This window comes from Rhincodon typus, chromosome 1 (genome assembly GCF_021869965.1).
Source record: "Rhincodon typus isolate 14 chromosome 1, sRhiTyp1.1, whole genome shotgun sequence".
NCBI classification, from domain to species: domain Eukaryota; kingdom Metazoa; phylum Chordata; class Chondrichthyes; order Orectolobiformes; family Rhincodontidae; genus Rhincodon; species Rhincodon typus.
Genome location: NC_063332.1, coordinates 32935872 through 32962743, shown reverse-complemented (window position 1 = coordinate 32962743; position 26872 = coordinate 32935872). Strand labels below are relative to the sequence as shown.

The following is a 26872-nucleotide window of genomic DNA, read 5'->3' as shown; positions in this document are numbered from 1 at the left end:
GCTTGAAAATTGCCCAGGTATGCCCAATCTACAAAGAGCAGAATAAATTCAAGCTGGCCAATTCCTGCTTCATCAGTCTACTCTGTGCCACCAGCAAAATGAAGCAAATTGTCACTGATCGTGTTCCACACCATTCACAACTCATCAAATACTGAAACAGTCAATGCCTAAATGTGGTAAGACCTGAACAATGACCAGGCTTGGGCTGACAAATGGCAAGTAATATCCACATCACTCAAGTGTCAGGCAATGTCCAGTTACAACCAGAGAGAATCTAACCATCACTCATTGACATTCAATAAAATGACGTCACTGAATCCCCACTACTAATATCCTACGGGTCACCATTAAACAGAAACTGAATTGAACCCAGCCCACAAATACAGTGGTGACAAGAACAGGTCAGAGGTTAGGAAATCTGCTACTGGTAACTCATCTCCTGACTCCCTAAAGCCTGATCACCATATACAAGGCATAAGTCAGGAGTGGGATGAAATGCCTCCCATTTGTCTGGATGAGCTCCAGCTCCAACAACACTGAAGAAGCTCAACATTGGCAAGTTTGATAGGTTATTGTGAAAAAATGTGGTGAAAAAAAAAGTCCAAAATTTTCAACACAACTGAAACTTGGTCACAAATACATGAGATCCAGTCCATAGTTTATATCAGAGAGTGGTGACTGCTAATCCATTGAAAAGAGATCCTTAAACAGAAAAAAATTGAGAAGGATAAATAAGATCATGTCTGTACTAGAATACACTATTCCAAATATGATATTTAGATTAGACACGGCTGAAGATCTTTACCTTTCTAATTTCTTTGTTTTCTTCTGCGTCATCATCATCAAAACTCTGCTGCACTGTTTGTAAGCTGAACAGCATCTGTTTCAGTGCTTCAACTGGACCATGGTGCTTTCCTCTTGAAACTCCCGATGAACCAGAATGGTTCCGCTAAATATTTAAAAGAGCAAAACATTAAAGGAGAAAACTTGAAAGAAAGGTTTACTGCTTTGTGTTTCAAACACTGGCCTGCATCTGTAACAGAAAGCCACTTTAAAAAAGTGAACCTATCTTTCTCTTGCAGAAGTTGCCTGACCTCCAGTGTATTGCCAGTTTTTAGTTCATATTTGCAATATTTGGGGTTTTCCTTTTATATCATGTGTTTCAAAGACTTACATATTCATTTTTTTTATACAAAATTGATATGGTACCCTGCTTTCTGGGTTCTTGAGGTTCAATTAAATAACATATATTTGCACCGGGAGAGTTACCACTACATGTTTTAAATCTAATTTGTTTCCTGATTGTCACAGAAAATCAGACCATTAGGTCTATCATCTGGCCTCCAGTTACAAAGCTTCTTCATCCTCATTTGCCTGCTTGCTTTCCAGACCTGACCATCTTCCTTTACCTCTCAGCAACTGTCTAATTTCCTTACACAAGTACTTTGGGACTGATGTTAAATCATTATATTTGGCAGAGAATTCCATGTTAACTATTCCCAGCATAGACATTTCTTCTAATCCCTCATTAAGTCACTTTTCTAATTACTGATACCTCATCTCACAATCTCACAATCAAGACAGTCCAGAATTGTACTAATCTAAACTAACTAGTGTAATTAAAGTGTTTGAATAATATTTCAAATCTCACTCGACCCAGCAAGTAACTAGAACAGCTAAAGTGACACTGTTTACTTAGAAATTCAGGAAGCAACATTAAAGCCTACTGGGAATTTACCACATTGCAATAAGGATTGTGAAAATTAGTGGAAGATACACCAGCAAGGTGGGCAGATGAGTGGCATTTGCAGTTCAGTCAAAGGTGGCTGGGAATTTAAACAGCATTCCAATACTTCAGTACGATACTAGAAAACTATATGCTCAGAGGGGCAACGTTGAAATGGGAAACCAAGTCCCAACTACCCCCCCAACCTTCATGTTGCAGTTGTCCTGAAAAGAAAAAACTTAAAATCACACAACAACTTTCACATCATCAGGATGCTGGTGAAACGTACAGATATTAGTTATATCAGCAGGATTGTATCAAAACAGAAATGTGCTAAATGAATGAGGCAAGCCATCTGCACTACCCTAACCTTCCCAACCCATCACCCACCTTAGACACTAACTAACAGAATTCTGTCATAAACACACTAAGTTCTACAGGGCTTTGCATTCCTGCCAAAACCATAGACTCTTTCAGGAGTATCTTTCAGAACAATAGTGAAGAACCCACGTCAAACTCCACTCTCCCAAAACAGGCCCGAGCCAAAATTAAAATTGGTTCCGAAAGGGTCATACTGGACTCGAAACATTAACTCTGTTTTGCTCTCCACAGATGCTGCCACACTTACTGAGTTTCTCCAGTATTTTCTCTTTTATTTAAAACTAAACACCACCTATTTAACTGGGTTATGCTGCTGCTCTGTGACCTTCCTGAACTTAAGTCAAAATTGACCCATTTCTTCCCACTGTCTGCTAGGATATGGCACTGGTTCTACTTTTCTTTCCACCACCCTTTTCAAACATATCTCCAATTGCTCTCTTTCCACAATCTTCCCAGGTGTCAGTGGGAGTGAGCCCCTAGGCACAATGTCAATCCTAGCTTATCAAATTGGCGATTCCATTCATGGATCCAGGAGATGAAGGAAACAGAAAGATGAACTGGACTAACTGGTGTAATTATAGTGTTGGGAAAATGTTTCAAATCTCAATATTCTTACTTCAACCAACATGTAACCAGACAGCTCGTTTAGAAATTCAGGAAGCAACACTAAAATCTGCTGGGAATCTACTACACTACAATAAGGATTGTGAAAATAAGTGGAAAATACACCAGCAAGGTGGGTAGATGAGTGGCATTTGCAGTTCAGTCAAAGACTAGGAGTAATCATCTGATGTTGTGCTCAAAAGCACTTTTGGAGCTGAAGAGGCATTACTCTGAATTTAACCATGAACTGGAATTGTGCGACCGCGCCCAAACAAGAAAGTATTCCCCCAAGTTGACATCCCTCCCTTTGATGTGCACTATATAACCACATACACAAACAGGAAACAGTCTGACACTAACCTGATGGCCGGAATTTAAAGGATTCTCAGACACATCTTCAGTCAGAGCAGGGTTGGAAGCTTCGAAGAAATCTTCTCCACTGTTGCCCACAGGCACTGGTGATTTACTAGATCAACAACAGAAAAAGGGTTACATTCTGCAGTTGATTCATGTAACAGCTGAAGACAAGATCCCAGATATGCAGCTTCAAAAGCGCTGAAACTTTACTAATGGACATGTTCACGAGTGACAGCCGTCCCCCTGTTAGTGTGGCTCTGGACGCAGATTTCTGGCATGAATTCAGCCAAACCTCACTGCTTTCAGGTTGTGTGTGAAATAGGACAGACACAAAAGTCCTGACAACCACTATCAGGGAAAAAGGACAGATATGTTGGAAATGTTAACATAGGAAATTGCATGATACAAACAGACAACACACAGATAAAGTATCTGGAAGAATGAAATACAGTTCTTACAGTTGGAGCAGTAAGAGGACATGTAGTAAAAGTAACAAAAGAGATTCAGTAAGCTCAAAATAAATATGGTTGATAGCCTATCCCTGAAAATAAAGCTAGAAAATCATCCAAGGAAACTATTCAGTCCCTTATTCCTGTGCTGGCTGTCTCCAAGAGCAGTTTGCCATATGCAGGACCAGACTTTTTTTGACACCCTGCAAATTGCTCATTTTCAGCTAATTATCCAACTCTTAAGGCCTGTACTTGTTGGAGTTTAGAAGAATGAGAGGCAACTTTATTGAAACATAAAAGGGCTTGGTAGGGTAGATAATGGAGACATTGATTCCTGTTTGGGAGAGTCAAGAATCAGACGGCATAATCTCAAAGTTGCACAAGAACAAACTTCTTCCAATACAGTGTTGTGGAATTCTTTCCTGCAGAGGGCTTTTGAGGCTGGGTCATTAGGTATATTCATGGCTGAAATAGACAAGTTCTTAATCAGTAAGAGATTTAAGGGTTTTGGGGGATAAGGCAAGAAAGTGGAGGTGAGGATTAATCGATCAGCCATGACCTCATTGAATGGTTGAGCAATGGAACAAATGGCCTATGTTTGCACCTACAACTTATGGTCAAATCAAGGGGAAGAAAGGAACGAGTTGGAGATGGACAATGAGAAGTGAAGAAACTGGAAGCAAAGTTAACTAAACTTTCCAGCTTGGAAAGCAGGTAACAGGAAAAACTGAAACAAAAACAGAAAGGCTGGAGAAAGTCAGCAGTTGTGAAGAAGGGTCACTGAACTTTAAAGTTCAACTCTGTTTCTCTCTCTACAAATGCTGCCAGACCTGCTGAACTTTTCCAGCGCTGTTTTTTTTGTTTCAGAAATTTTCAGCATCTACAGTTCTTTGTTTTATTTAAAAGGACACCTCTGTTAAGCCAGCCAGCATATGTTACCACATCTGCTGGGTCTGTCCTGCTGGTGGGACAGGACATACCCAGGGATGGTGATAGTGGGACATTGTCTGTAAGGTATGATTCTGTGACTATGACTATGTCAGGCTGTTGCTTGCCTAGTCTGTGAGGCAGCTCTCCCAGTTTTGGCACTAGCCCCCAGATGTCAGTAAGCGGCACTTTGCTGGTTTGACACGGCTGTTTTGTTTTTGTCTTTGTTGTATTTTTGTGCCTAGGTCAATGCCAGGCTATCTGTCCAGTTTCATTTCTTTGTTGGGACTTCATAGCGATTGATACAATTGAGTGGCTTGCTGGGCCATTTCAAAGGGCAGTTAATAGTCAACCATACTGCTGTGGCACTGCAGTCACATGTAGGGTAGGCCAGGCCAGACAAAGATTGCAGATATCCTTCAGTAAGCCAGACGGGTTTTTCTGACAATCAACAATGGTATCATGGCCATCGTTAGATTCTTAATTCCAATATTTTGTACTGAATTCAAATTTCAACATCTGCTGCGGTGGAATTCGAACCCGGGTCCCCAAAACATCAGCTGAGTTTCTGCATTAATAGTCTAGCCACTAGGCATTGCCTCCCCTTTGCCCAATCTCTGCTGGAATAGCCCTAACTTCACCCTAGCTGAGATCAATGACATTCAAAAAGGAAGAATGTATGGTTCAAGGTGATATGTGATGGTGCATGCAGCCAGCAAGTCATAAGTGGCATTAAAAGTTTGTGAATTCTATAAAGTGTCTTTATTATAAATAAAATCCTCTTCAGATCATTACTATGTATGTAGATTAATTCAAACATAGTAGGAGGCCATTATACAAAATTACAACTTCAAATTCAAAACTCAGTATTGCAGTTTTCATTACTACTTCATATTTATGGTTTCCAAATCAGAATCAACAAAACCTTTTCTCATCAGCAGATGGCTCTGCTGGACTGCACAACAGTTTCAAATTCATTCATATTTAACACATATACAAACATAGGAAACCTTCAAAAAATAGAATACATTTTGAATATATATTTATAGTCATACAGTACAGAAACAGATTCTTCTGTTCAAGTCATCAATGCCATGTTTCCCAAATTAAACTAGTCCCATTTGCCTGCATTTGGCCCATATCCCTCTAAACTTTTTCTATCCATGTACCTGTCCAAATGTCTCTTAAATGTTGTAATTGTACCTGCCTCTACCACTTCCTCTGGCAGTTCATTTCACATACGAACCACCCTGTGTATGAAATAGTTGCCCCTCGGGTCCCTTTTAAATCTTTCTCCTCTCACCTTAAAAATATCTCCCCTAGTTTTGAACTCCCCCACGCTAGAGAAAAGACCTTTGCTATTCACCTAATCTATACTCCTCATGATTTTTTAAACCTCTCTAAGGTCACCCCTCAACCTCCTGCACCCTAGTAAAAAAAAGTCCCAGCTTATCCAGCCTCTCCTTATAACTCAAACCCTCCAGTCTCGGCAATATCCTGGTCAATCCTTTCTGAACCCTCTCCGATTTAATAATATCCTTACTATAGCAGATCAACCAGAACTGTATACTATATTCCAAAAGTGGCCTCACCAACGTCCTGTACAACCTCAATGTGACATCCCAACTCCTAAACTCAATGGTCTGAGCAATGAAGGCAAGCATGCTGAACAGTCTTCTTAACTACCCTGTCTAATCGCGATGCAACTTTCAAAGAACTATGTACCTGAACCCCTAGGTCTCTCTATTTGACAACATTATCCACAGCCCTACTATTAAACATGTAAATCCTGCCTTTGTTTGTTTTACTAAATTGCAATATCTCATTTTTTACCCAAATTAAACTCCAACTGCCACTCCTCAGTCCATTGACCCAACTGGTCAAGATCCCTTTGTAATCTTAGATAACCTTCTTCACTGGTGACTATACCACCAATTTTAGTATCATCCACAAACTTACTAACCACGTCGCCTAAATCTCATCCAAATTGTTTATATGAATGACAAACACTAACTTTGTACAGCCACAATAAGGAGAAATCAAAACAAACTTCAGTACCATGCTGAATATTTGTCCATAATAACTGTCAATGTAATAGACCTTCTACAGCTACTGAAATAATATAACAGCAATTGTAATTTCACCCATGAAACAGTGAATGCAGTAATTAATCAGGGCGGTTACTCCATAAGGAGAACATATTCACTCTTGTCTACTTGGGAAATTTAATTCACCGCTGAACAATACAATTTATCATGTTCTACTTGACACAACAAGGCAGCCACATTTTTTTCTTGGACAATAAGAATCTAATTAGGGTGGAAGGGAAAAGTATCTGGGGATACAGATTCAGCAAATAGTGACACAGGTTTAGAAAACAAAAAGAAAAGTAAAATCAGCCTTTTTGCTAAAGGAAGCCAATTGAAAAAAAATATTGTTTTAGTATAATATAATCTAGTACATAGAACATAGAACAATACAGCACAGTACAGGCCTTTCGGCTCACGATGTTGCGCCAAACTTTTACCCTAATCCCAAGGTCTATCTAACCTCCACCCCCACCTTACACTATCATCCATATGCCTATCTAATAGCTGCTTAAATGCCCCTAATGAGGCCGACTCCACTACGCTCTCCGGCAATGCATTCCACGCCCCTACCACTCTCTGAGTAAAGAACCTACCTCTGAGGTCTCCCCTATATCTACCTCCACTCACTTTAAAACTATGCCCCCTTGTAATAGCCACCTCCACACGAGGAAAAAGTCTCTGGCTGTCCACTCTATCTACACCTCTGAACATTTTGTAGACCTCTATCAAGTCACCTCTCATCCTTCGTCGTTCTAAAGAGAAAAGCCCTAGCTCAGAATCTTGATCAAACTGCATTTGGAATAAAGTGGGCCACATCATATAAATCAAAAAGAAACAGAAGTACTGGAGAAGATGCAAAGAAAAAATTATGAGGGTCACACTGGAATTTGCAGGATATATTTACCAAGAAAGGCTAAACAACACTAGACTCTTTTCTCTAGAAAGCATCTGAGGGGCTTTTTTTAATTTCTCCAGACCAAGATATAACCACCCCTTCCTTCCCTCAGCTACCCTTCACCTTCTCTTCAATCTCCTGCAGTGGTATCAATGTTGATGAATTTCACTGGTCAGCCAGCCTATGACACAGTCTACCATAGCACTTCATTGACTGGGTCAAAACCCTTGGTCAGATCAATGAAGGCCACGTAGAATGGCTGGTGTCTTCTGTTAGTGTTGTCACTCCAGACTCTCTAAACCTGACAAGGTGACAATCCACAGAAAGGAGTCAGTAATAACTCTACTACGGCATTCAATCTGGATCGGTTAGCTCAACTGGCTGGATGGCTGGTTTATAATGCAGAGTGATGCCAACAGCATGGATTCAATTCCCACACTGACTGAGGTTACCATGAAGGACACTCCTTTCCAACCTCTCCCTTTGCCTGAGGCATGGTGACCCTCAGGTTAAACCACCAACAGTCATCTCTCCCTAATGGGGGAGCTGCTGTAAGTTCTAATAAGACTATAGTGACCTCACACCGAAGAGAAAAGAATATGAGGATATGCTAATAAGGATGGATAAAAAGGAGTGGGAGGAAGCTCGTATGGAGCATAACACCAGCAGAGACCAGTTAAAGTTAAATGGTTTCTCTCTGTGCTGGTGATTCTGTGCAATTTTACAAATCAAAACAAAACTAAGTCTCAAAATTAAAGTCAAGTCTCTCTGTCGAAAAATACAGATAAAACACAATGCAAGCCTATATGATAAAAAGGAACTGGTGGGTGTAGTGTGTTTGGATTTCCAGATAGCACTCTATAAGATAAGATACTACATTAAAAAAAAACCTTAATGAACAAGAGCGAAGCTCACACTATTGGGAGTAACGTATTAGCATGGATTGGGGATTGATTAACACACAGGATTAATGGGTCTTTTTCATGTTGGAAAGACGTAACTAGGCTAGAGTACCACAAGGATCAGTACTAGAGCATCAAGCATTCGTAATCCAAATGAATGACTTGGAGGAGTGGGCAGAATGTAATGTGCCCAAATCTGTCGATGATACAAAAATAAGTAGGAAGGTATGTTGCAAATGAGCATACAAAGAATCTGCAAAAGTTCAGAGAGTGGGCAAAAACTTGGCAGATAGACTCTAATGCAGCAAAGTGTGAAGTCCTGCATTTAAGTAGAAAGAATCAAAAGACAAACTATTAGTTAGATTGAGAGAGACTCCACTGATGTGCACCATAGGTGAATCTGAGTGTTTATCTGCATGAAATACAAAACATTAACATACAGCAGCAGCCAGTAATTAAGATGGCTTATGGAATTGCAGTCTATTTAGGGGTGCGGAGTTTCAAAACAGTTAAGAGTGCTGGTGAGGTCACATCTGGAGTACTGTGCACAGTTTTGATCCCTGTATTTAAGACAGTTCAAAAGTGATTCACTTGGCGGGTTCTTGGGATGAAGGGGTTGACTTATGAAGAATGATTAAACGGGTTAAACCTTTATTCCTTAGAGTTTAGAAGAATGAAGGATGTTCTTACTGAAACATACTAGATACTGATGGGGCTTAACAGGGTAGAAGCTGAGAAGACAGCATGGGGAAACTTTAAACTTGGTGACATAATAAGGAGGAGGTACCCATTGTAAACTTAGATGTGAAGAAATTGCTTCTCCAAGAGGGTAATGAATGCCTGAAGTTGTCTACCCTAGAGAGCTGTGGAGGCTAGATCAATGAAAGTAGTTAGAGAATTTATTAATATTTAGATTTTATAGATTTTTGAAATGCCAGGTTTTGTAAGCTAGGAAGAGTGGTACAAGAGAGGAGTTGAAATCTAAGGCATATCAGTCAAAATCTTACTGAATTGCAGGGTAGCTTTGAGGGGCTGAATGGCCCACACCTGCTCTTATTTCTTATATTTTCTCTCTTTTCCCAAAAATTATTGTGTCAGTTTGTTTTTTGTGCAAGTATGAATATAGAATGTGTTTTATTACCTCCTGATAATCTTTAATTCATCACCATAAACTGGCTCCATGATCACAGTTTAAAATGTTCTCTCTACATACAGATCAAGTTCAGAAGGGAAAATCCATTCTGATTTCTTCTTCACAGCTTTACCGAACACAGTCTGATAATTTCACACATTGAACACTTCATTTTACTGCACTACAGGTTTTTGGAAAGGTGATTTTGATAATGCCATTAGCAGGAGAGGAAAATAAGTCAAACTCCATCATTTTCAGGGTGCTAACAGCCAGTTTCTCTCAGGCAGGAGACTTCAAAAATCTCTACTACAATAATTGATCTTAAAGTCCAATGTTGGCAATAGCAGTAACTACGCTTCTAAGTTTTTACGAACTCCCTATGGATAAACGTCAGACTTCGATTTAATCACTATTAAAAGGGAAACTGGTAACTTACAAGGTAACAGGTGGATTTTCCCAGGATCGCTCAGCTTCCAACACATCTTCAGTACCAGGACTGCCTTGGTTCTGCTGTGGGTTGCTGACCTGCTGCGAGAGAACCTCATGGACATGTTCAGCCTTCTGGATTAGTAAATCGATGTGCTCGCCTGAACAGGGAGGAGAGGAGAACATTCTTCAGTGAAGTGTTATAGCAACTACATTCCAGTATTATCTCACTCCAACCATATTACAGCAGCATTCCAATTAGAGGTGAAGAAATAGGAAACGCCACCATTCAATAAGATTGTGATTGATCTTTGACATCAGCCCCAAATTCTTGTGACCCAAAACGTCGGCTTTCCTGCTCCTCTGATGCTGCTTGGCCTGCTGTGTTCATCCAGCTCTACAGCTTGTTATCTCAGATTCTCCAGCATCGGCAGTTCCTACTATCTCTGTAACAATCTCAGACGTGGATGTTCTCAAATACAGACAGCAGCAGAATCTCCATGCACCCAACAGCTCTGTAGACAACCTTTCCAGGATGATTGGAGATAGACCAACAAGTCCAGGTGAGTTGTCAGCTTATAGTTTGCCTGGTGGATTTTACCGCTTGATATTAGTATTATTCAGTTCCTCACTCTCATTAGGCCCTTGGTTTTCAACTATTTTGGTAGCCTTTTATGGCTTCAACTGTGAAAACAAATACAATATACTGATTTAACTTCTCTGCCACTTCTTCACTTCCTAAGATTTCTTCAAAGCCTCTAAAGGATTGATGCTTACTTGTGTTACACTTCTTCAGCATTGAAAGACAAGAAAGCCAACTTTAGGAAGGGTACAACGTTAATTCAGCATGAGAACAGGGTATTGATTGGCTGGACTATGAAATGGCAAGGAGTTGCAAAAGAAAAAGATTAAATTCGTAACCGATTGGGAATGAAAACAGAAGTTGCTGGAAAGCCTCAGCAGGTCTGGCAGCATCTGTGAAGAAAAAAAAATAATCAGGGTTAACGCTTCGGGTCTGGTAAAGTAATGCCATAGGCTTTAATAATAGGAAAATGTCAGAGGAATTTGAAATAGTTCCACGGAGGCTGGTATCCCGTCACCAAGTCACCCTTTATTTACACGTGGAGTGTCCTTGACACGGATCCAGCATCTTCAGATTGGACGAGGTTAACAGCCCCAATCAGGGAACTCATATTCTATGAGGTCCACCCGGCTGATCTTGTTACAATCACTACAGCATTCACCAGAGGTTACTGATAAACAATGGGCAATAAATTAGAAAGAAAACTACAGCAGTACAAGAAGGCAGCTCCACACCACCTTCTCAAGGGCTGGCCAATAAATGTTGGTCAAGCTAGCAATGCCCATATCCCACGAATGAATAAAAGAAACACACAGACTGTAACTCACTAAAAGTGTCTCAGTCCGAATGATGCCAGACAAATCGCTGTGGTACAAGAGCAAAGTGTTCCCAATAACACAACACTGAAATACAAAGAATTAAGTGTTACATCTGCTTCTCTCTTCACAGATGCTACCAGATCTGCTGAGTATTTACAGCGCTTGTTTCGATTTTAAATTACTTCCAAATAATCAATAGAACAGCAGGAAAATGCAATTGCTGCCCCTACTGGCTGCCGTAAAAGAGCAATATCCAACTTAAGCAAACAAGAATTACAATCGTACAAAGCAGATCTTACAGCTACGTTACTAGCCCACTTTTTTTCTTCTTTGTTAGGCAGCTTATATTAGAGATGATATGTAAATGCAACTTGAAGCCAAGATTCTCTATGCCTATAACATAAGCAAGTATATTATCCTTGCATTCACAAAAGCAGTAAAACTGTGATTAAAACCCACGTTAATGGCTCCATGATGTTTTTAAATTTTGTCTTTTTACATAAAATGACTCCAAATCAAATCATGCTCAGGTGTACAAAATGATCAGAGGTATAGATAGAGTAGACAGCCAGAGACTTTTTCCTAGGGTGGAGGTAGCTTTTACGAGGGGACATAGTTTTAAAGTGAAAGGAGGTAGATATCGGGGAGACGTCAGAGGTAGGTTCTTTACTCAGAGAGTAGTAGGGGCACGTGGAATGCATTGCCGGAGAGGGTAGTGGAGTCGGCCTCATTAGGGGCATTTAAGCGGCTATTAGATAGGCATACGGATGATAGTATAAGGTAGCGGTGAAGGTTAGATAGACTTTAGGTTTCGGGTAAAAGTTCGGCACAACATCGTGGGCCGAAGGGCCTGTACTGTGCTGTACTGTTCTATGTTCTATGAACACAGTCCTCAACGCAAACCGTTAGTTTCTTCTGCATGTAGCACATGCATTTTGTTTTACAGACAAATAAAGATCACAAACAACTAATACTAGAAATCGAATATAAAAACAAAATTCTGGAAAATAGGTCAGCCAACATCTGCAAAGTGGAAAGTCAAGTTATAATATTTTGGTAAACTGCATTAGACTGGGATCATCATGCATTTTGGAAAGATTGGGGAACAAAACCAAAGTGGGAAAAAGAGGAAGGAATCAGATGTACCAATCACCAAGAGGGAGATAATTTGTTAAATGATCTGCAGAATCATTAGCATTAAAACTAAGAGATATAATAAGCACAACTTGGCATACTTACAGGGAGGGTGAAAATTGCAGTTTGCAGTAAAATAGTGGGATGAAAAGTGTCAACTGGGACTTAATCCAGAGATTTAAGAGGTAATACATAAAGGTGGGAGTAGGGGTCCAACAATGCAAGGAAATATACAGTAACTGATAGAATACTGAGAATTGTAGAGACCATGGAATGCATGTCCACAGATCTCCGAAGGGAGTTTTCATTGTTTATGTTTAAACTTTATTAAACATTAGTTGGCCACAGTTAAAATACTGTATACCATTGTGGTCACCACCCTATATTACAGAAAGAACGTATTTGCAGAGGGTAGTGCAAAAAGCACATTGATAATGATGTCGACAGGACCGCAGAACTTTAGATATTAGAACAATTGGATAGGTTTAAATTTCTTTTGAACAGAGGGAACTGAACAAAGATTTAATTAACATGTATAAAATTATGAGAGCCTTGGAAAGAATCAATAAGAAGCATTCCTTTTGCAGAAGACAATAACCGGGGCACAGATTTAATGCAATGGTGGAAATATTAGAGAGGAGTTGAGGAGAAATTACTTTCATCCAGAGTAACAGGGAGTCTGGAACTCACTTTGTGAAAAAATGATATATGTAGAAACTCTCTTCACATCTAAGTTAAAACTTGGACATGCACATTGAATACTGTAATCCACAAGGCTTTGGACCAAGAGCTAGAAAGAGGGGTTAGGCTGAAGAGTTTTGTGCTGTAAATATTCTTAATTTTGATACCATATTTCAAAACCACAAAATGTAAAGTCATTTGTAAATGTGGATGGAATTTTGTATTCCATCAAGGCTAACTTACAGAGTCACAGAGATGTACAGCATGGAAAAAGACCTGTCAGTCAAACTCATCCATACCGACCAGATATCCTAAATTATTCTAGGCCCATTTGCCAGCATTTGGCCCATAGCCCTCTAAACCCATCCTATTATTTTAAAATTCATTCACAGGACAAGGCCATCACCAGCTAGGTCAGCACTTATTGCCCACCTCTCACTGCCCAGAGGGTCTGGAGTCACATGTAGGTACGGATGGCAGTTTCCTTCCCTAAAGGACATTAGTGAACAGGTGGGTTTTTCCAACAGTTGGTAATAGTTTCATGGTCATCATGAGACTCCTAGCTCCAGGTTTTTATTAAATTCAAATTCCACTATTTGCTGTGGCAGGATTTGAACTCCGGTCCCCAGAACATTACCTGGGTCTCTGGATTAACAGTCCAGTGATAAAACCACTAGGCCAACACAACCGCCCCTATTCATATACCCATTCAGATGCCTTTTAAATGTTGTAATTGTACCCGCCTCCACCACTTCCTCTGGCAGCTCATTCCATACATGCACAACCCTCTGTGTGAAAAAGATGCCACTTAAGTCCCTTTTAAATCTTTCCCCTCCCACCTTAAACTGACGCCCTCTAATTTTGGACTCCTCCAGCCTGGGGAAAAGACCTTGACAATTCACCCTATCTATGCCCCTCATGATTTTATGAAACTCTATAAAGGTCACCCCTCGGTCTCCGATGCTCCAGGGAAACAGCCCCCGTCTATTCAGCCTGTCCCCATAACTCAAACACTCCAACTCTGGCAACATTGTTGTAAACATTTTCCGAACCCTTTCAGGTTTCACAAAATCATTCCTATAGCAGGGAGACCAGAAGTTTACACAGCAATCCAATAGTGGCCTAATCAATGTCCTGTATAGCCACAACATGACCTCCCAACTCCTATACTCAATCCACTGACCAATAAAACAAGCATACCAAACATCTTCTTCACTATCCTATCTACGTGGGACTCCACTTTCAAGGAACTAAGAACCTGCACTCCAAGGTCTCTTTGTTCAGCAACACTCCCCAGGACCCTACCATTAAGAGTATAAGTCCTGTCCTGACTTGCCTTTCCAAAATGCAGCACGTCACATTTATCTAAATTAAACGCCATCTGCCATTCCTCAGCCCATCAGTCCAAACTAACATAATGACAAAACAGGAGATGTTGTTTTCCTATTTCTAAACACCAATCTCTGTTGCAGAAATGAAAATGCATGTTCCTCTATCAACCTTCCTTCCCATTCAGCACCTTACTGTACCTCTGAATGGTTTACTGCAGTCAGAATCTTCTACTTCTTGTGAAGTGCAGTGGGCAAACCAAACACCTTGTGTAGGTGCTCTTCTTAAAAGGTCACGTCCTGTGTGTTTATGAAATGTTTGGTCCCTTCCTGAATAACTGGCGAAATGTTTATGTTTTGGTGTGCTTATGGCAGAGCCAGAGTGAAGTCTGGAGTCGGAGCATCTGGTCTTATAGCCAGTTGATAACAGATACTCTCTTTCATTCAGTGTTTCGTGTTCACATGAGTCTGAGCCCAAGTCACAGTCTAAAACCCAGCCAGGGTATTTTAGTTCAGGAATGCTACTTATTCCAGAGACACCAAGCTCAGATTTTTGGCTGGTTAACCATCTGGGATAATTATGCTGAGAAACGGAAGGGAGGTAATGCTTTCCCATTCTGTAGTCATCCACAGGAAGGGTTGGAGGAATGGAAGAAATCATGTATTTATTTTTGTCTTGTGGCACCATTCCTAGCTGCGAGAATTGAGATCGTTTAAGGCCAGTAGTTTGGTTTAATGGGCAATAACTGTCTTTCCCACAGAGTAATTCAAAGCTGTCATCTCTTTTGTGATGCCAAGCCTCAGAATAACAGGGGGAGACCTTTGGAGCATATTTTGTAAATGTGTAGGAACAGTTATGGTTGAAGTGGCTTCCTGTTCGCTGTTGAGTCTGTGTTGAACCCTGCAGCACAGAGGATCGAGTCAATGGTAAGGAACCATCCGACGGCATTTCCAAAAGGTCATCAGTGGTGAGGCTCACAAGATCCAGGTCACTGGCTATCCGTCTCCTTAAAGGCCGGCTAGGGAAATCCAAATCCCTGAAGGAATGTCGCTCTCTGAAAACTGCAAAACAAATTAGAGACTTATAAACAACTGCACTTAATTCCTTCAGTTCCTCAGTGGCTAAATATAGTGCTCAGTCTGGAACTAAGTCGTACAGAACAGAATGGCCTAAGCACTATCCCATTCTGTACTGAGTTAGCTGACCATTGTAGAATTGGTGGTATGTTCATGTCTTTTGCATGGATGGGGGTGGTGATTGTGGCTGTGAGCACTGTGGGATGTGGCAACAAAATAAATTTCGACCAGGTTTCTGCTTCTCAATATTTGATAGCCTCTTTGTGAGTCTAAGTACATGTGGACATTAGATGAATCTGACCCAGATAGCTGTATAGCTGCAAGAACTCATAGACTTCACCTGGAATGAACACTTGGTCAAAGTACTGAAGGTTGTTCATGAAATTGTAAACCTAAATTCTAGACATAAATCAATACCTTTGATACGGGAAAGTAGAACATTCTATAAAAAGACTGTGCATTAACTTAGAGGTGATGGAGTAAATGTTTGAAAATACAAACAGTAATTAAAGAATGCTTAAATTTTGGAATTACACAATATGGGGATGAGTTTAAAAATGAGAAGACTATCTAAAGTAATTCATCTTATATTTAGCATAAAACTTGACTACATGCAATAATAGTAACAGTTACCCTCCCATCTTAAGAATCTTTTTTCACTTTTTAAGATCATAGAATCATAGCATTATTTTCCAAATAAGAAAGAAGAATAGGGTGCAAACAGAACCCAGAGTGGACTGAAACAAGAACTTACACTTGCAATCTTATAAAGACAAAATACACTATTGTACCACAAATCAACAAGCTGAAAGAATACATTTACAAACATATTCTTCATTTCCCTTTAATCGACATGACTGCACAGGTACTTAATTATTTCTCATGTGCATTAGGATGTCCTGAGGTTGTGAAAGGCACTACATAAAAGCAACATTTTTTATCTTACATCTACATATAAAAAAAAAGTTAAAACGAAGCAGCAGCAGATATTTCAAGAAATGGTGGGTAAAAAAGACAAACTACCTCTCTCTTCTCAGGTCTGGTCAAAAATTAAAACTTAACTAAAGTATCCCCATATCAATGATCCTTGAGTGTGCACCAGCAAATGAAGAGATAGCCCAAAAGTTCCAGTGTCCATTTTTAGTCATAAAAAAAGTAAGACTACATTTGAAAGGGTGTTAAATGAAGGGTAGTGCTCGAACGTGATAAGCCACTGAACCATACAGACCAGTTAAGTGCTATTTCATTTCCTCGAATTAGCAGAACAAAACCACGGGAGCAAGAGATTGACAAGAAAAATTATTTTGAGCTTCTTGAATTGGCACGGAAGAAATTAGTTAGGTTTGCAAATCTGATCGCTGTGTAATAACCGACATTGGATGGTACACACAAATGCATGGGAGTTGTCAGCATTGGTCACATGGTAAAATAGCCTAAACCAAAAGCAAATTATTGCAGATTCTGGAAAGCTGAAATAAAGACAGAAAATGCTGAAAATAATCAGATTTGGCAGCATCTGTTGACAGGAATGTCATGCCAACCATTTATATCATGGCTAAATCTCGTTTCTCACTCCACGTATGCTGCCTGACTTGAGCGTTTTCAGCATTTTCAACTTTCATTTCTGGCAAAATAGACCATTTTTTGCTGACAGAAATGAGCTAAGTTCTGGACAATGAAAGGCATCTCCTCCCCACAGAAGGGCATCCTGAAAACAGTCAGTGTCTTTGGAGAGTTGTCTTTTCGCAAGAACGAAAACAAAACTTTGAACTTTGGAAGTTTGCAGCCTCATAGCAATTTAGTCCCACATTGGTGGAAGTAAGTCTAATGTCCTTACCCTCTTTCTTGCAGTCCAGAGAAGTGGGAGAGGGTTTGGAAATGCTCCCCAAACGCAGTTTGTTTGCACCTCTCGGGGTGGACGGTGACTTCTTTTCAAAGTTGTCAATGTAAGCTTCCAGGGCCTGAGATGCTGACTGGTACGTTCTACCTCTATAGAGAATAGAGCTGTGAGATTGGGTCGAGCCATAGGAGTTATCAAAGCTGTTCAGATGGCCAGCACTGGTCAATAATCCAGATACTGTAGATTCACGGGATTGGAAATCCACCCTGTCATTCATGCCGCTCATTGACATCACATCTTGCGTCTTTGTCTCATCTTAAGGCAAAAAGATATAGTATATAACTTTACCCTTGTGTTTACAAAAGATTTTCAGCAAATTATGTAGACAAATATGATCTGAGAAGATGCATTAATCGCATTGGGGCAAGGAGGAGTGGACAATGAGTGAGCAGCTCTAAAAAACAGACAAAGTTGAAGTCTGAGTCGAGAGGAATGGAGTGGGTAATCATTTTGAAGACAGTTGAAGAGTCAAGGAGGAAAACAAGCCATGGTTAGTTGAACAGATCGTCCTTAACCAGAGGAACTGGGGCACTACGAGCAGATTGAACATGGTTATGAAGCATTTGTATTAATGGCATGGTTGACTAAAGTGAATGTACTATAGCCAACTTTGCAGACAACACAAAAATAAGTGGGAAGGCATGTGGTGAGGATGACACAAGGAATCTGCAGGGGGATTTAGACAGGTTAAATGAGTGAGTAAACACTTGGGAAAATGGGAGGATACACAGTTTGACAGGAAGCATAGAGGAGCTGAATGTTATTTAAATGGAGAAAGACTGCAGAAAGCTACAGCAGAGGGGGATCTGGGTTCCTTGTGTAAACCACAAAAAGCGAGCATTCAAGTTCAGAGGGTGAATAGAAAGTCAAATAGAAAGGTGGCCTTTATTTCAAAGAAGATGTGGCATTAAAATAGGGAGATTTTGTTAAAAATTATACAAGGCACCAGTCAGACCACAATTAGAATACTGTGAACAGTATTGGGCCATTATCTAAGGAAAAATACAGTGGCATTGGAGGCAGTCCAGAGAAAGTTCACTTGATATAAAGGGACTGTCATATAAAGACAGGTTGAGTGGGTTGGGCCTGTATTCATTGCAGTTTAGAAGAATGAGAAGTGACCATATTGAAACGTAGAAGATTCTTAGGGGTCTTGACAAGATAGGTGCAGAAAGATTGCTTCCCTTTGTAGCAGCTTCTAAACCAGAGGGCATACGCTCAGAAAAAGGGGGTGTCATTTTAAGATGAGGAGGAATTTCTTCTCTCAGAGGGTAGTGAATCTGATGAATTTGGAGCTGTAGAAGCTGAGTCATTATCTATATTCAATGCTGAGACAGACAGATTTTCAATCAATAATAAATATCGGATTATGGGGAAAAGGCAGGAAAGTGGAGTTGAGAGTTATCAGATCAGCCATGGTATCATTGAATAGCGGACCAGACTCGGGCTGAATGGCCTACTTCTGCTCCTATGGTCTTATGGAGCTGGAGAATGTGAACATGTGATTTCTTGGTAATGGTACATTCAAGGACCTTGGTAGCATTAAGAATACACATTGCTTAGGCAGGTAATAGTAGAAGTTCTCCAATAATGACAATAACTGTCCTCACTGTCCACGGGTATAGCACAGGAAGATTGGAGAGTGGCAAACATCATTCCCTTGTTCAAAAAAGGGAATAAGGATAACCCTAGAAATTACAGGCCAGTTAGTCTTACATTAGTGGTGGGCAAATTATTGGAAAGGGCTCTGAGAGATAAGATTTATGATCACTTGGATAGGCACAGTTTGATTCGTGATAGTCAGCATGGATTTGTGAGGGGTAGATCTTGCCTCACAAACCTTATTGAATTCTTTGAAGAGGTGACCAAACACGTGGATGAAGGTAGAGCAGTGGATGTGGTATACATGGATTTAAGTAAGGTGTTTGATAAGGTTCGCCATGGTAGGCTCATGCAGAAGGTAAGGAGACATGGGGTAGGGGGAAATGTGGCAGATTGGATTCAGAATTGGCTGACCCTTAGAAGACAAAAGGTGGTAGTGGACGGAAAATATTCAACATGGTGCTTAGTTACAAGTGGTGTGCCACAAGGATCTGTTCTGGGCCCTCTTCTATTTGTGATTTTTGTAAATGATTTGGATGTAGGAATGGAAGGGTGGATTAGTAAGTTCTCAGACGATACGAAGGTGGGTCGTGTTGTGGACAGTGCGGAGGGCTGTTCTAGTTTACAAAGGGACATTGATAGGATGCAGAGCTGGGCTGAGAAGTGGCAGATGGAGTTTAACCCTGAAAAGTGTGAGGTGATTCATTTTGGAAGGACAAACTTGAAAGCAGAATATAGGGTTAACGGAAAGATTCTTGGCAGTGTGGAGGAGCAGAGGGATCTTGGGGTTCATGTCCACAGTTCCCTGAAAGCTGCCACACAGGTGGATAGAGTTGTTAAGAAGGCGTATGATGTGTTAGTTTTCATTAATAGAGGGATTGAGTTCAAGAGCCGTGAAGTTATGCTCCAGCTATACAAAAGCCTGGTTTGGCCACATCTGGAGTATTGTGTCCAGGTCTGGTCGCCTCATTACAGGAAAGATATGAAAGCGTTGGAAAAGGTGCAGAGGAGATTTACCAGGATGTCGCCTGGAATGGAGGGAAGGTCTTACGAGGAAAGGTTGAGAGAGCTAGGGCTTTTCTCTTTAGAATGACGAAGGATGAGAGGTGACTTGATAGAGGTGTACAAAATGATCAGGAGGTATAGATAGAGTAGACAGCCAGAGACTTTTTCCTAGGGTGGAAGCAGCTATTACGAGGGGGCATAGTTTTAAAGTGAGTGGAGGTAGATATAGGGGAGACGTCAGAGGTAGGTTCTTTACTCAGACAGCGGTAGGAATGCATTGCCGGAGAGGGTAATGGAGTCAGCCTCATTAGGGGCATTTAAGCGGCTATTAGATAGGCATATGGATGATAGTATAAGGTAGGGGTGGAGGTTAGATAGACCTTAGGATTAGGGTAAAAGTTCAGCACAACATCGTGGGCCGAAGGGCCTGTACTGTGCTGTACAGTTCTATGTTCTAACTTTATTTAAATAAAAGAAAGGTTCCAGTCAGCGGCTCTCTCACCCGAGTTAGAAGATACGAGTGCAAGCCCAGCCCTCTTCCACCAAGTAATGTGGATGTGCTGAATTATCAGAGGAGACACCTTTTTAAGCTGTAAATAAGGTGACTATCTGCCTGCTTAGGTGGAATTGCAAGACCTTAAAACAGAATTTGATGGGTAGTCCTTGTACTGCCAAAAACAACTTAACTGGTCATTCATTTCACTTGTTCTGTGGGATTGTGCAGTGAAACTGTGCTCAGTTTCTTTCTAATGATACAATTAGCTACTCAGTGGATATGGCAGGATTGCCACTGTATATTTTTCACCCATCTTCACTTTGGAGAATATGTTGTATGTTTAGGGATAGTGGAGTGAGATCTGCAGATAATATCAAAAACAATAATAGTTTATAAAATTGTTCGAGTCCCATTATCAATATCTAGGAGTTTAGTATTGGTCATAAACTCTACTGGACTAGCCACATAAACATCGTGGCTAGCCATACAGATCAGAAGCAGTGTATTCTGCAGTCAGTGGTTTACCTCCTGATTCCTCAAACCCCCTCTGCTGTGCACAATGTACAAATATGAAGCTACACTCCTTCCTTGCCTGAGTAACTGCGGCTCCATCAGCAATCGGAGTGTGACACTATTCAGGACAAAGCAGTCTGCATGGTTGGTAGCCTATGTGCTCCCATCTCTATTGGTGCAGTATCTACACAATATACTGCATCAATTCAGTTTGGGTTTTTAGGCTGCACCCCAAAACCTGCAAACTTAACCACATAAAAAGTCAAGGCAACCACTGCATGGGAGCAGCATAGATTCCAAATCACACACAATCCCAACTTAGACATGCATCATCATTCCTTCCTGAAACAAGTCCAAATCCTCGGACATAGTTCACAGGAACACGAGTAGGCCATTCAGCCCGTCCATTCAATGAGATCATGGCTAATCTGTGGACTAACTCCATATACGTGGCTTTTGCCCATATCCTTTAATACCTTGGCTTAACAAAAAATTATCTATCTGAGATTTAAAATTAACAACTGATCCAGCATTGAATGCCATCTGTGGAAGAGAATTGTAAACATCTACCACTCTTTGTGGGTAGAAGCGCTTCCTGACATCTCTCCTGAACGAAAGAAAAACCGAAAGAACTGCGGATGCTGTAAATCAGGAATAAAAACAAAGTTGCTGGAAAAGCTCAGCAGGTCTGGCAGCATCTGTGAAGGAAAAAACAGAGTTACGTTTCGGGTCCAGTGACCCTTCCTCAGAACGGACCCTCCTGTTCCAAGGAAGGGTCACTGGACCCAAAACGTTAACTCTGTTTTTTCCTTCACAGATGCTGTCAGACCTGCTGAGCTTTTCCAGCAACTTTTTTATCTCTCCTGAATGGTCTGGCCCTAATTCCTAGACTATACACCCTTGTTCTAGAATCCCCACCCAGCAGAAAGAGTTTATCCTCATCTACCCTGCCTTTCCTGTTAATGTCCTGTAGATTTCGATCAGGCCATCCCTTTACCTTCTACTCACTTACTAACAGTATGTTAAGAGAGGTTTCCCCACCCTCAGGCCATTCGAGCTTTACTCCCAGTAGTTATTGAAGCAGAAGCCGAAACAACATTTTAATGGAATTGAATCAATACTTCAAAGGGATATGAATAAAGAGCAAAGAAATGGAATTAGCTTCTGTTGATGTTGTAATTTCTATAATATGTATTGTAATTATTGCCATAATTAAGCGTTTCAAATGGATCCATTCCTCTTTTAACATTCCCTTTACCTCACACTTTTAATAAGAACACTTGTCACCATCATTCACCCTTGCTGACTTCATTTGTTTAAAACTGATTACAACTAGACCAGTAACCAGTGCTTTCATCACCCTTGAAGTCCACTTTTTATCCTTCAGGTGTGTGTATTTATTTTGAAATTAATTTTATATTTCTCAACTAGTAATTTCTCTCAATCTTTCAAAGTCAGCCTTGTTTAAATCCAACATTTTAACTTATGTCCCAACCTTTCTTGCCTTACACCGGATTCAATTGTGAAATAGTCACCATTCCAAAGATATTCACCACATGGCCAACTATTAACAAAATCGAATATTACTTCCTTATAGGGTTGAAGTTATTTTGTGAAATTATCTTCATTGCATTCTCTGAATCTGTACCCTGTTAGATACCAGTGTAATTTTTATCTCCCAAATTCGATGCAAGATACAATGTCCCAACATTATTTTGTTTTCCTTACACAGCTCCTTTATCATCAGCCTGGACCATATTTTGACTTATTCCCTGTAGTGTTTCTGACTGGCTAATTACTCTCACTTAAATTATTCTTCTACTACAAAAATGGTATATATTAACAACTCTGGTACAGCCTTGTTTTCCTATCCTTTCTGAGGGCTGCAATCCGCAACAAGGATTTAGAAGCTATAAGGTAAAGTCGCCATAGTTCCAGAAGGCCATGGGGCTGCTCCCTCTCATTATAGAGGCACAACTAGTGGGGAGCTTAACTTGATGGTCACCCTTAGGGGTTAACTCGAGGTTGAGAAGGTGGAACATTCATGGTAACTTCAGCCAGTGTGAGAACTGAACCTGCGCTGTTGAAGTACTCTGCATCAATAACCAGCTGTCCAGCCAACTGAGCTAACCAACACCCAAGCTGAAAGCTTTATTTACCTAAGGATTTCCTTATTTATCAATTTAATTCTTAAAAGATAAACCACAGACAATTCACACCTACAATAATGGACTCTATTAAATTGCTTTCAGTCTATCTTGCTGAAAATACTACCCAGGTGGTGAGAATGAGAAACAGAAGTAGGCCACTCAGACTTTGTCATTCGTTAAAATCAGGGCTGATTTGTGACTTTAATTCAATTAAATTTAATTGTCCTCTGCCAGTGCTTCCCACTAACAGAAATGCTGAATTCTTGGTAACACAGAAACCTTACGAAGGAGTTGCAGGTTTAATTTTAAAATAGTTGTTCGATAAAAACCTCCAGTGACAGTATAAAATGAATCAGTGACATCTGGTGGTAATAAATGCATGACATCATGTGATGCTCTGATCATCAACAGTAACATTCAGGTACATACTTCAGTGGAATCCCAGAATCTGGCAGTCAGTTCACACTTTATGATTCAGTGACCTCAAGGAAAGATAGGGAAAACACTCAAGGAGGAAAAGAAAGAAATAATCTTGAAACGTAATTCCCTGATCTGACCAGTCTCTCCATGTGGCCAGTTTCAGCACCAGATCCTGAAGGAGAGCTTCATGGCTCAGACTAATGCTGCCCCGACTCATCCCCTACCTTTAAGCTGATTGATTACGCTGGGAGAAAATAGTGAATCATAAACTCAATATTTATCATAAGACTCTGTTCTTATTTAGTTTTAATCTCTACATCCCGAATCAGAGGGAAGGGCTAGCTTTCAATGTCATTCCATCTTCCTTCATAGGATTGCATCTAGTCTGTTTCTAAGCACCCCTTTGAAGGCTTCCACTAGTTATTTACATTTTTTAAATCTGCCAATCTCGAAACCTCTCGTGCAGTTGAATTTTTTTTCTTTATTTCATTCAAGGGATAAGGGCACATCCCTAATTGCCCAGAGGGCAGTTATGAGTCTGGAGTCACATATAGGCCAGACCAGGTAAGGATGGCAGTTTCCTTCCCTAAAGGACATTAGTGAACCAGATGGGTTTTTCCAACAACTGACAATGGACTCACTGTCATCATTAGACTCTTAATTCCAGATATTTTATTGAATTCAAATTCCACCACCTGCCATGGTGGGATATGAACCCAGATCCCCAGAATATTACCTGGATCTCTGGATTAACAGCCCAGCGATAACACCACAAGGCCGTTGACTTCCCTTTCATTTTTCCTTGTCAATTTCCATAACTGCTTTAAATCTGATTGTATTGCAATCACTCTTTTCCAAATGTTCCACCACAGCAACAAGCTGCATGTCATTCTACAGAACTAGCTTTCGCACTTCCTCATCGAGCAGGAGACACAGTGCTCAACATTCTGTCAATGTTCAATATTCTTTTTGTCCTTTACAATGATAATTAGGATAAATGAAGTTCCCCATTATCACCCATCCACAGTTTTTGTATCTTTCTGCAATTTGCCTACCAGCTTGTTCCTATATCTCCTTCCACAGGTTTGTTCACCTGTGATACATGTTATCACAGTTCCTTTACACTTCCTCAATTCTAACCAAGTGTGTTCTGTCAATGAATCCTCAAGATCAAGCAACTCAAGATTGGCTTACAGATGCACATCAACAGCAGCGGCAGATTCATACTCCAACACAATCTGCAGCCACATGGCCCAGCATCTCACCAAGGTATTTGAAACCCACCATCACTTCCATGGCAAGAACAAGTGCAACAGATACATGAGAACACCACCTGAAAATTCCCCTCCAAGCCACTCATCATCCTGACTTGGAAATATATCGCTATTCCTTCAGTGTCACCGGTCAAATTCCTGCAATTCCCATCCTATCAGCATTGTGCGTCTACCACAACATTACTGAGGAGATAGCTGGTGTCCAAGGAACTAGGAGAAATAAGCAAAGTAATGGGTAATTCAGAAACAGGAGGGATTGGACTGTGGAAATACTAAGCCATGCTCAGGTGTCCTATGAAAGGTTTAATAAAAAGCAACTCACTGCCACTATTCCAAGGGCTACTCAGGCTGACAATAAATGCTGGCCCAGCTAGCAAAGCCCAGAAATCATGAGTGAATATAAAATAAATTAACATTTCTTAAGGTCTAACAATAATACTGATCAATAAAACCATCACCCCACCATTGTTCTACTACCTTATCTATCCTAATTAGATAATGGTCAGGATATTCAGTTCTCATTCCTCTCCTGGCTTGACTCAGTTTTCTGATGCTTTGATCATAAGTCCATGTGGTTACTTGAGTCTACAGCTCAGCAAGAGAATTTCCTCAATTCCATGCCATTACATACATGGATTCTCCACCCATCGAAGCATGCCTCGTATTTCCACTATCTGATCTCTCCTGTTCCTGAATTACTCACTATAATGCTTGTTTCTCCTGGTTCTTTGTTTACATGTATCCTCAGTAACATTTCATGATTTCACCTTCCTGTCAACTTAAACCCTCCCTCTTTGCACAAGTTTACCTTCCTCCAATGGAATTGGTCTTATCTCTGATGAGGTGCAACCATTTCATCTTGTGCAGATCCCTCCTGGCCCAGTTACCTAATCAAATATTGACCTCACTTAAACTCACAAACATAAACAGAAGGTATCAGGGCAAGTGGATAAACTGGTTAAGGTGTCTTCTGATATACTTGCCTTTAGTAGCCAAGGTATTGAGTACAAGAGCAGGGAGGATAAACTGAAACTGTATAAAAAGTTGGTTAGGCCACAGCTGGAGTATTGTGTGCAGTTCTGGAATCCACATTTATAAGGAGAAGGTGATAGCACTGGAGAGGCTGCAGAGGAGATTTACCAGGAAAAAACAGAGTTAACTCTGTTTTTTCCTTCACAGATGCTGCCAGACCTGCTGAGCTTTTCCAGCAACTTTGTTTTTGTTCCTGATTTACAGCATCCGCAGTTCTTTTGATTTACCCGGATATTGCCTGGGCTGGACAGTTTCAGTTATGAAGACAAATTGGACAGACTGGGGTTGTTTTGTTTGGAATAGACAGGAAGACATTTTCCCATTGATGGAGGGATCAAACGCTGGGTCAAAGATTTAAGGTAAGGGGCAGAAGGAGCTGTAAGGAAAAACATTTTTTTCACCGAGAAGGTGGTGGGAATCTGGAACCCACTGCCTGTTAAGGAATGGTAGAGGCAGAAATCTTCATAATATGTCAGAAGTATTTAAATGTAGACATGCAATGCCAAGGCATACAAGGCTTTGGGCTAAGGGATTAGAATAGTTTGGTATAACAAGGTGTAGAACTGGATGAACACAGCAGGCCAAGCAGCATCAGAGGAGCAGGAAGGCTGATGTTTTGGGCCTAGACCCTTCATCAGAAATGGGGGAGGGGAAGGGGGTTCTGAAATAAATAGGGAGAGAGGGGGAGGCGGATAGAAGATGGATAGAGGAGAAGATAGGTGGAGAGGAAACGGACAGGTCAAAGAGGCGGGGATGAAGCCAGTAACGGTGAGTGTAGGTGGGGAGTTAGGGAGGAGATAGGTCAGTCCAGGGAGGACGGACAGGTCAAGGGGGCGGGACAAGGTTAGTAGGTAGGAGATGGGGCGGCTTGAGGTGGGAGGAGGGGATAGGTGGGAGGAAGGACAGGTTAGGGAGACGGGGACAAGCTGGGCTGGTTTTGGGATGCGGTAGGGGGAGGGGAGATTTTGAAG

General features: G+C 40.8%; 1 protein-coding gene across 2 annotated transcripts in view; it reads right to left on the bottom strand.

The window, feature by feature from the left end:
- The window catches only part of c1h18orf54 (chromosome 1 C18orf54 homolog), a 40088-nt gene that overhangs the window by 11566 nt on the left and 1650 nt on the right, over window positions 1-26872 (bottom strand). Inside the window, exons 2-6 of one of the 2 annotated variants that reach the window (XM_048597526.1) lie at window positions 17347-17664; window positions 14634-15494; window positions 9899-10049; window positions 3071-3176; window positions 806-949 (exon numbers count right to left, since the gene is read on the bottom strand). In XM_048597526.1, the coding sequence (XP_048453483.1) occupies window positions 806-949; window positions 3071-3176; window positions 9899-10049; window positions 14634-15494; window positions 17347-17641 (1557 nt within the window). In that variant the 5' untranslated portion in view covers window positions 17642-17664. The remainder of the gene's footprint in view (window positions 1-805; window positions 950-3070; window positions 3177-9898; window positions 10050-14633; window positions 15495-17346; window positions 17665-26872) is intronic. The other variant, XM_048597528.1, reaches the window with a different exon arrangement.